The 11740-nt window shown below is 33.0% G+C and overlaps 1 protein-coding gene across 5 annotated transcripts in view; it reads right to left on the bottom strand.

The window, feature by feature from the left end:
• The window catches only part of Dmxl1 (Dmx like 1), a 145570-nt gene that overhangs the window by 7910 nt on the left and 125920 nt on the right, over positions 1 to 11740 (bottom strand). For all 5 annotated transcript variants that reach the window (XM_026783594.1, XM_026783595.1, XM_005356086.2 and 2 more), the window contains 3 exons: positions 9209 to 9269; positions 4745 to 4872; positions 1052 to 1144 (listed from right to left, as the gene is read on the bottom strand). In XM_026783594.1, the coding sequence (XP_026639395.1) occupies positions 1052 to 1144; positions 4745 to 4872; positions 9209 to 9269 (282 nt within the window). The remainder of the gene's footprint in view (positions 1 to 1051; positions 1145 to 4744; positions 4873 to 9208; positions 9270 to 11740) is intronic.

Genomic DNA, 11740 nt, shown 5'->3' with positions numbered 1-11740 from the left:
AAAAAAAAAAAATTCTATTCTTTTAATCTTCTGAACTTTAAAAAGATTAGAGAATACAATAGCTCTCACGATAATTCTCCCCATCTCTTTCTGTAAAAAATACAAACAGTTAATGAACAGTCTTTTTCACTTTTGTTCAACCAACACCTTAAGAAGAAAACACAGAGGTTAAACTTCAAATAGTTACTTAGGTCTAGGTAGTGGGGGGAAAAAAAACAAGAACAAAACTGTCTTACAAGAAGTCAGATACTAGGATTTAAGATTATGTTAGATGTAAATATCTTTGCTAAACTGACATTAATTGTTCAGAAACATTCAAACTTTTAAATAAAAGTAACTGTTCAAAAGCAATAAAAAGTTACTGTCACAAAATAAGAAAGCTCAGAGAACTTCTGAAAATTCAATCAAATTTATTATGATCATTTCACCAATTAAAAAAAGAAAAGCAGTCGTCTCTCCAAAAGGTCAACTTGCACAGTTCACACTGTAGCCTAATAAAACGATGAGGCAAAGAGCAAATTAAGTCTTTCAAGAAGTCCTAGCAATGCTCCCTTGTGTTTATTTAGATCAATACTGAACTCAAACATTTAACCTCAGGTGAATTACCAGAATTATAATCTATAACCTTAATCTTTTTCTATGTTTTGCTTATGTTTAGTTCTGTAAAGGAAATCAGTGAAACATTTTTATTCTCTGAAGGCAAATTTTTATGAATTCTGCACAGACTTTAACAGATGAAAACAACAGGATCAGCAACAGGATGCCCTTTCCACTTTGCTCAGTAATAAGAGCTAAATACAGGAAAACAATCTGATAATTCCATTGGTCTGCCAGTTACCTGAGGCTGGATCTCTGGAGAAACGGTGCTGGGCATGCCAACTTCCTCAAGTCATTTTTATACACAACAGGAGTAGTTTGTTGTAATATGTGACGAGTAGATAAGACTAGACATATTTTATTTATTAATTGTAATATTACTTGCTCAAGCACAGCTTTGATTTTTAAACATAAAGTCCATGTTTCATATATATATAAGGAATATTTAACTTACCAGATATGGCTTAGGTATGCTCCCAGTAATTGGACAACATTTCCAGTTTGTTTGGTACAAACTTAAATATCCATCAGCATCAACAATTCCAAACTTTAAAAAAGAAATGAAATGATTAGTGTAAATAAAAAGCATACATTTACTCCTTATACCCAGTGTGACACATTATCTCTATGTTTAACATTGGATTGACCAACTGTTATCTTTTAATTTCACTTAAGCTTCAATCTAGTTTTGAGCTATATTTAGGTATCACTTTAAGAAAACTTCCAGTGTAGAAAGAAGCAAACATCAGACACTTGTTAGTTAAACTTAGACCTCCACATGTTGAGTCATGATATGTGCTTGGCTTCCTCCCACAAAATAAAGTTCAAAAAAATGTTAAGAAGTTGAAAGATGAAGGCAAAACAAAATTTTAAGGAAAATAATTTGAACTCAATACTCATTTATTCTTACACTAATTAATAAATACTAAGTACTATCAAAATTTAAAATATTTACCAAGTTTTAATAGTTATTTTTTCAATTTTCAGTGATGATTACTGAACATATTAGAGATATTGGTAAAATTCATATCGCTTATTTACTTCTCTAATGTTTTCTGAGAATTCTGATAGAGCTATTATTAAGTATATTAGCCTACGGCTTTTATATTTGCTATAGATACTTTCCCCACTATCTAATCCTCTTTTCTAGTTTTATGTTTTCTGGAGTAGAGCTAGGTTTGTTCTTCAGCTGGAATAAACATGGAATATATACTCAAATAGTGTTAATGAGCCACCAAATTTGAAATATAGTCTGGCTGGGAATCAACTTATTTCTCATTCTTTATCTATCAGAATTCTATGGAAATAGTTCTACTAATTACAATTTTTTCCCTTTTAATTGGAATTGTTGAGTAAGGTGCACTAATAATTCAAAAGGGAAGGTGGGCAAGCAAGCACTTACAACCCCATTCCTTTCACATTTTATAGATTCTTTCTTTATACTTGAAGCAAAGACAAAACAAAATAACCAGGATATGTGCATGTACATTTATCAATATATCTTAGGCAGTCTATTTTGACTATAAAATTATATTCTTTGCATTAAAGAAATATTTTTAATCCTTCAAATACCGCTTGCCCCTACTGTTTTGCTTTTGCTAAGGTACTTTCTAGGAGATATTTTCTTAGTTGGTACTTCCTAAACATACAATCACACTTGATTTTTAAACTACTTATGTTCACTGCCCCATTTTTGAGAATTAAAATTTTAATTTATAAAAACTATTTCCTGTTCTATGCTATGTCATACTAGCCTGTTTTATGAATATTACTCTTAAGAGTTCCTCATAAGCACTTATTAGTCTTATTTTAGTTTTGCTGAGATCTTCAGTCTTTTGACTGCCCAATTCTATCTGCAATTCACAATCAAACCGATCACCATAACTGGGACAGATTAAGTCTTCTCTACCACTTACTCAGGATGCTTCCTAAATAAAGGAGAAAACATGTTTTGGTGTTGTGCTATTCGGTTACATCATGGGCAAAGTAGGAACACGAAGCTAAAGGGTTTATCAAGACACCTGGTAGGCAAAGAACTAAAGCTTGTTGTACTTTTTAAAACAGACGATATGAAGGACTGTAGCAGTGTTAATGTTGAAAAATAAGTCAGACTACGAAATCAAATTGTAGAAAGGTTTGAGTGTTATACTGATAAATCTGGGAAGAGGTACCTTGAAGGGTTTCTCAAAAACAAACAAACAAACAAACAAACAAACAAAAAATACTACTTATTCTGTAGGTATTTAATTATGTTGTTCATAATATCACTTTATTTTGGGAAGACAATATATCAAAGGACCTATGGACTGACATGCATAGACTAGAAGCAACAGCACATCGCCAATGAAAATGGAAAACATAATAAATACTGAAAGGGAATACAACTGACAGCCCAAGTTGAATATTCTTATTGCAAATGTTTATACCAGAAAAGTGTCAGATTTTGAAGATATTTTGATGTGCGAATCCCCTCTATATGCTGTGAATATGATTGGTTAATTAATAAACAGGCTTGGCCTTTTAGTGTAGAGTAGAGTTAGGTGGGGAAAACTAAACTGAATGCTGGGAGAAAGGAGGCAGAGTCAGAGAGGCCCTGTAGCCCTGCCAGAGACAGACGCTGGAACTTTACTACCCGGTAAGCCACAGCCTCATGGTGATACACAGATTAATAAAAATGGGTTAAATTAATATGTAAGAGTTAGCCAATTAGAAGCTAGAACTAATGGATCAAGTAGTGATTTAATTAATAACAGTTTCTGTGTGGTTATTTCAGGGCTGAGCAGCCAGTAACAAACAAGCGGCCTCCTACAACAGTATTTCTTTTAATAGTTGCACTTACTACACTAATCAAGCACTTTTAATCTGAAAATGTTTGAAATCTGAACTTTGTAAGCACCATAACTGAAACTCAGGGAAAAGGCAAGAGATACTGTTATCTAAGATTGTGTAAACTTTTAGTGAAGCATGATCCAGAAGAAAAAATAATTCCTATAAAAACATGCTTCAGGAAAGCAATTTGAAATAAGCAGCAATGTGAGAAGTAACAGACAATAAAGGGATGGTTTAGAGGTGGTTTGGCAAACTTCTTTAAAAAAACAAAACCTAAAGTATTATTTATTCATGTGTATGTGTGTATGTCTGCATATGAAGAGGACAGAAGGGGTCAGAACCCCTGGAGCTAGAGTTAGAGGCAGTTTGAGCTGCCAGATATCTTGGGTCCTCTATAAGAACAGTATGTGCTCTTAACCACTAAGCCATCTCTCCAGCCCCATTTTATTGTTACATATATACATGTATAAATATATAAATGCAACTTGCTGAGTCTTTTTAATATTGCTGTGTATATATGATTTTAGGGCTGACCATTTTGTAGTGGATAACCAACTACAATACAAGGCTTGTCCCTAGAAGAGAAATTTTCCTACTCTCAGTAGTCATCAGTTGCCTATAGTTATATATATATATAGTTCTATAGTTCTTTGTCATGAAATTTTCTGCTTCCTCATTAGTTTGTCTATTGGTGTTGTCAATGTTTAAGGTACCATGTTGCTTAGCTGTCATGGGTATAACTTTCCTGTCATTTCTAAGAGAAACACTCTCACAGTACACCTCCTAGTATCATTTTTCTTAAATATCTTGTAATTAAAGGTTAGCCCACCATAAAGTCTTTGCCTCCTTAACTCTGCTAGATGAAAATACTCAAAGAAAATATAATAAACAATAGAATTCAGATTTGAAAAAAAGTTCTATAAAAGCTGTGTTGGTAACTAATCCAGTTTGCTGACCTGCCATTCTAGAGCAATATTACTCAGTGTTAAAGTGCATAAAAATCACAATGCAGATGGGTTATGCAGATCTGACACATCACAAACTGTACTTGCTGCTTGGTACGGAATCATACTATGAGTAGATTCCAGGAACTAAAGAAATGGATTTCACTAATCAAAGAAATATAAGGGAAAACATTGGTCCTAAGAGAACATTTAACTTAATTTTATTAGTGATATATGTGCACCACAAACCTACAGGAAGAATCACGTACACTTAAATATTTTAAAAGTTAAAATATTCTTTTCAAACTCTCAAGCTAGTAAATTTATGCACCATCAAGCTTTTTAAAAGAAAAGTAATTAATTTTCAATAGTACCTTATTTCCCTGATAGTTAAATCTCATTCTTGTAATTCTTGGATTGCCACCGGATCGAAAACAGGTTATTTGCTGAGAATGGCCCCATTCAAACATTCTGACACTCCCATCTTGAGCACCTGTCAGATCTGCATTGTAAGATGACAAAAATTAAATATTTATTTTAAAAACTTTTGAAAAAAATTCTTAACCTAATATTGAATTATTCATCAAAGAAGTACCTAGGAAATAAAGTCTGTTTATATAAATTTACTTTGAAGTTTTATTTTATATAAGAAAAGTCACATGACTTTTGGCTTTCATTTGACTGAGAAAATGTTTTCAAACAAAACAGTAGACACATTTAGATCACTATAAATTATGATTCTTCTCAAAATTATCTTAATGTCTTAAGAGTCTAAAATAAATATATTTTATAATAAACATTTAATAAATTACTGAGATTATTAAAGAATCAACCTTTATCAGCCAACTATTAATGTTAAAATTATGCATTTTTCTAAGACAAGGTCAGATTTAAATACCATAGTAAAGGAGAAATTTTAATTTAAAATTATTTTGATGGATTTATTATCTCAAATATATGCTAATGTCTGATAATACTAATTATACTATGGAATAAATAAGTCACTATTTTTGAGAATGATTGAGATCATTTATATACAGCACTCAGAAATATAACAAATGGCACCCAAATTATATTAATTATAACTGTCAAAATTAGTATAGAATAGGGATAATGAAAATCAGTATAGATAAATGCCCAGCAAGTTGCTAATTATGCTATTAGTTGAGTTTTACTAATACTTTACCAAATATCTAATAGCAATGAATTTAGGCTGTTTTAGAATATTTTGTCGTGTACTAGGCAGGGGTGTGAAGGCGGCAGCATAATGACTTGGGATGTTAACTCTTTTCTTTTCCTCCCAGGATAGCTGCTTAAAAACTGTTTACATTTTCCCAATATTATCTATAGTGCTAAAAACACTAATTGGGAAACCTCCAAGCTATAATGGCTCTGGTGTATGAACAAATCTAACCACAACTCACTATAAACAGTAAGACAATAACCAAAGTTTCAGCTCTAATAAGTAATTTACCACTTCAATGAATCAAATTTCTTTCTGTCTTGCTTCTGCAAACACCTTTAAATTTTTCTCCTACTACCTTAGTGTGACAGTTAATCTTTACTGCCTGGGTTTAGATTCATTTAGGAGATCAGTGAGGCACATCTCTGGGTGTGCTTGTGAGAATATTTTTAGAGGATATTAACTGAAGGATAAAAGATGTACCACAAATATGGGATGTGACATTTCATGAGCTGGGGAACCAGACACAATAGAAAACTAGCTGAAAAGGACAGCATATTCTATTTCTGTGGTTCTTGGCTGGCTTCCACTGCCCAGATTTCTGTTCAAATGACAAAGGACTTAAGGCTCTGGAATAATGAGCCAAAATAAATGATTCCTCTCCTTTCAGCTGGTCCTCTCAACTATTTATTTGATGATAGCATTGAGAAGCTAATGAATATCTTGGTAAAGCTTTAAACCACCTATAGGCTAATGTATATACATTAAAAGGACAAAAATAAAAAGTCAAATGAAGTGAAGTCAACCCAAGATAAGAAAATAGAATTCTATAATGAGAATTGATCAAGATAACCCAAACTGAAAAGATGAGAGAAATGATAAACTCATTAACCAAAACAAAAACCTCTGTGGAAAGTATCACCAATGGAAGGGATCACATGGAAAACTATGTTACGGCTGGACGATAAACTAAAAGAATTGGCTCAATGAGTACAGGGAAAAAAACAAAGAAGAGAGGAGAGGAGAGAGAAGGAAGGAGAAGGAGGAGAAGCAAGAGAAGGAAGAGAAAAAGGAGGCAGAGGAGAAAAAAGAGGAGGAAGAGAAAGAGAAGGAGGAGAAGAAAAAGAAAAAAAAAGAAAGAATAGAAAAAGAACATGGGGAGAGCTTCGAGACAGTGCCAAAAGACTTTAGGAAGAAAATGTAGACCACGTTTGCTGGGTTTGATCATTAACAATGAATAGGTAGAATATTCTCTCCTATTTATAGGACATAATTAGAAAAACTGGTTATATTACCAAGGTTTTGACTAGAATGTCATACTTGAGAATTCACATAATCAGATATACAGCTTTAAATCATTAAGGTGATTTTATGTGACAAAAAAAGCAACTTGAAATAAAACTGGGCTAGCAACATGTACACAGTTTATACCATTCTCTTATATGGTTATCTTACAGCTGAATAAGGACTGTCTATCACTTCTGGAACCCAAGATATTTGGAGATCTTGGGAAAAAAGGAACCCAACTCTAGGGAGACAAAAACTGTTCTTCTGACCTTATCTTAAGTATCTCTTCATCTGTGTTACTTTATAATAACTTTTGCAATAAAGTCTCAAACATAAGCCAAGGGTTTCATTGAATTATTCTAGCAGATTAGTCAAACCAAAGGAGAAGGTTGGGAGAACCCCCTGTATAGGGGAAGTGAACTAAGTGAGGCAGAGGACAAGCTTATGTATCTGAGCTCTTGACTTGTGGCTTCTGAATCTAACTGCAGGTAGAGAGTGTCATAAGTTGAATTGAATTAACAGCACACTAAGTTTACCTTCAGAGTGGGATACCTGCCTAGGGTAGGGAAAAGAAAACCCACACAACTTCCCATAAGAAGTGTTGCTGAGAACAATAGAATGTATTTTCTCACTTAGGAAATTATAAAAGTATTATCTCAATTTCTAACAAAAACTCAAAAATAGTGGCTTAGGGTACTGGCAAAGTGGTATAGAGCTTGGCTAGCCCAAGCAAGGGCCTGGTTTTTAGTCCTAGCAATGGCTTGTAATGTTTTTTTTAAAAGATCTGTAGAGAAGAAAAAGGCCTACTGAATTACCTGAGTTTCAAAGTAAGACTTTAAGAAATCTTATTTTGTTGCATTTGCTTATATAATATGCACTTATTCTTGAACTAACTTATTTCTGGGAGAATGTGTTCATGACTAAGAAGAAATACTGGGGAAAAAATCAAATGAGAAAAAAATCCAAATAATTTAAATATCTTTAATTTTCTAAGTTTCTTTCTTGTCTGTTATGGAAATTCTCTCTTATAAGACAGTGATAATTTTTTTTACCTAATACTTATAAAAATTAGTTTACTAATAGCTGTGGAAGTTGGGGATATCTTTTTGAGTCTGGGACTAATAACAGTTACTGCCAACTATTAATCTGGTGATTATATGCAATAGAGTTGACAGTATATTAGGTCCCTTCAATATTTCAGGAAGGTTACAAACCTTACTGCAGAGGGTAAGAACATTTTTAAGCAATGCCAAATATGTTGCTTGCCAATATTATTTAAACTTTGCACATAAAATACTTTTTTTTTCTTTCTTTCTTTTTTTTTTTTTTTTGTGAAAGGGCCTTATTCTGTAGACCTGGGTGTCTCCCAAATGCTTAAATCTCAGGTATGTGCTACCCACATGCTATGCTAAATGCATACTGACATCTTATTATATACACTTTCATGACTATTTTAGTTCTTTCTTCAAATTCTTTCCTCTTTAAAAAAATTTTTTTTGAATTTGAATTTCTATGTGTGGATTATGTTAAGGCCAGAAGAGGCTACCGGGTCCCTTGAAGCTCGAGTCACAAGAAGTGGTGAGCCCGACATGGGTGCTGGAAACCAAATTTGATTAAGTCAGCTCCAAAAGTAGCAGGGATTCTTAACTACTGAGCCATTTCTTCAGTCCCAGATACCTATAAAGCTGTAGGAACTCAACGTTAAGGGAGTCAATATAATATTTTATTTCAATTTGTATTTGGTATGAGAAGTCATTCTCTTCATTTAAAAAATTTTTTTCAACCTTTTTATTTGACAAAGTATGCAATTTAGATAACATGATTATAGCACACACTGGAATACAGAGGAAAAGAACACAGAACTTTGTTAATTTTATTTTAATGGACAATTGTTTATGAAAAAGGCGGCTAAAATTTTTATATATTATTAATTTGTAAAGACATGAATATCTCAATATACTCCTATAACTATTAAGGGAATGACATAAACACAATTTTTAAAACCTAGGATGATTATAAACCAGCATATATATTTCAACCATCAGTTAATCAATACTTCCAAAAATTTTTAAAAAATTTTCATTTTATTTTGGCTACAACAAAAGAGACTTGAGATTTCTTCAAATAAGATCTGAAAAAATATATCTCCTACTTTATAAGAATTTACTAATAACTCCTTTTATGACTGCTATTAACGTGCTTGATAAAAGACAAGCTGATAAAATTAGTATAACAAACTCATCTATGAAAAATAAGTAGGATAAAAATTATCTTTCAATTGAAACTAAAAGTTTCCCATGAATTCCTTATACAATTTATATAAAAAATGTAAAAATAAGACAATCATTGTTCATCATTGCCAACTTACAGTAAGGAAGTGTTGGATGTGATGTCATTCTTCTGACATTATTAATGGCTTTCTTAGTCATCTGGTAAAAGAAGAAATATTTTTATAGTAACAATAAAAAATAACTAGAACTTTAAGTTGTAGGGCTGTATACATAGTTCAGTCATAGAGCACACCCTAATTATGAGTTATGTTCTGATTTAATCTTCAGCAACACACAGAAACATACACACATCTCCAGCGACTCCGTTTTTGGCTAAACCAAGAGAAACTTAAACATCAGAATTACTCTACTTTTTTGCCAACTGATTCATTTTAAATCATTTTTTGAATGATTTAACTATCCTGTTAAATAAGAATAAAATAGCTATGTAAAATTAAAGGAAACTATAGCTATATGTTAGTTTACATTGTGCATCAATCTTGAGATTGCAACAATCTTAGTTGGTCTTTTGGATTTTAATTGTTTAACTAGTCTAAAATTGTGGTGGTGTGTGGCATTGGTAAGGGTAGCAAAAAAAGCAGGCCATCAGAATGGTAGTAACAGGAAGAGAAAGACCCCTGTGGATGTGTTCTAGTCCAGAACAGAAGCTGCTGTTAACAAATACAGTACTGATCATTCAGTAACAATATAAGATCAATTCTCCAGACAACAAAACCTTGATGAACATATGACTATTACTTTAAACCTCACATCTAAATCCCTTTATTTTGTTTGGGGGTAGGGTTGGGAGAGACAATTTTTTTTTTAAAAGGTTTTATTTAATATTAATTTATGTGCATTTGTGTTTTGTCTGCATTTATGTCTGTGTAAGTATGTTGTATCTCCTGGAACTGAACTTACTTGGGGGCTGCCATGTGGGTGTTTGGAATAGAACTCGGATCTGCTGGAAGAGCAGCCGGTGTCCTTAACCACTGAGCTATCTCATCAGCTACAGAGACAAAATTTTGTTGTATAGCCCAGGCTCACCTGTAACTTGCACATCGTGCATCACCCTCCTGAGTGCTGGGATAATTATAGGCATGTCCACCATGTCTACCAAATCCTATGTTCTAAATTAAATTATGTATAAAGGTTCTTAGTCTTTCTTTTACCTTTTTGTTTGTGACAAAATTATCACAGAAAAATAATAAAACATAGATTATAAATTTTTCTGAAAGCATGTAACAGAAAATAAAGAAACCATTAGTTATCTGAAAAGATTTATATAAAACAAACCACCTTATTTTATTAGTATTTTTTCTTGAGAGAGGAATAGGGGTAATCATGAATCAGAATGACTTCCAATTAAAAAGCTATTAAGATGGTAATTCCCTATTACTAAAGACAATACCTATACAACTCATTGAACATAATTAGTTGACAGCTGGTGCCTACATAGAGCCTTCACCTCTACCGACTAGTGTTCATGGTATGGAGAGTACTTTGCATGGTCTCAGAAGAGAAAGGTAAACTATAACCCACCTACAAACCCTGCTATTTACAATGGTGACATGCCTGCAAGGTGGTTGAAAACCTGAAACTAGATAGGCCACAGACCTAGGGAAAACTAAATACAACTATTCTGTCAAAGGAACACAGCAAGAAAATGACTCCTAATGACATTCTGCTATACTATACAGATGCTATAGATCAGTTCTTTGCTCAGCCAGTATCAGAGCAGCTTTCTTCTGCAGTAGACCCACAACAAGACAATGTACAGAGTTGGAGCTCTTAGAACACTCAGTACTAAATGAGGGTGTCTCCATCAAACAATAAAGTTTCTTTCATACAATATATTCTGATTACATTTTCCCCTCCCTTCATGGCTCAGGGGATGCGGAAAGATTGTTAAAGAAACAAGGCTTTGTAGACATAACAAGACTGACACACATATGACATCAGAGACTGTGGTAGTATGCATAAGGCCTGCACAAGTCTAAGACAGAGAGTACCCCATTGCTGAGGGAAAGTAGATATAAGCCTCCTTCTCCAGCCCAGAAGCTACTTCCAGTTGATAATGACATGTAAAAGAAAATTCAGTTCTGGCCAATGGAGTTTCATTGGGTATACAAAACCATACTTAAGGGCAGGCCCTATGCTCGGCAGTAGATAGCCAACACAAACCTAACTCAATAGTATTTTTTTGGGGGGGGGGTATTTTATCTCATTATGCTTTGCCAGAGCATTTTTTTAAACCTCACAGATCTTATATGTTGTGACTTCTGATTTTATTTTTATATAACATATTTTATGTTTTCTATATGTGCAAATATGTGTATCGCAGTGTCTTTCTTGTACTTTTTCCTTGACTCTTTTTTCCTGTTTGTTCATTTTGCCCTATCCTGGATTGTTTATTTTTAATTTCATTGTCATTATCATGATTATTATTCAGATGCTTGTTTGTTTTCTAATGAGAGAGAGAAAGAAAGGGTGTGGACCTGGACTTGAAGAGGAGAGGAGATAGGGGAAGGGAAAATGTAATAACCTTAGTCATCAGAGAAATGCAAATTAAAACTACTTGAGATTTCATCTTATCCCTATCAATGAACAAGATTAATAAAACAAGTGAA

Source organism: Microtus ochrogaster, chromosome 18 (genome assembly GCF_000317375.1).
Source record: "Microtus ochrogaster isolate Prairie Vole_2 chromosome 18, MicOch1.0, whole genome shotgun sequence".
Lineage (NCBI taxonomy): Eukaryota > Metazoa > Chordata > Mammalia > Rodentia > Cricetidae > Microtus > Microtus ochrogaster.
This window is presented reverse-complemented; position numbering and strand designations above follow the sequence as displayed.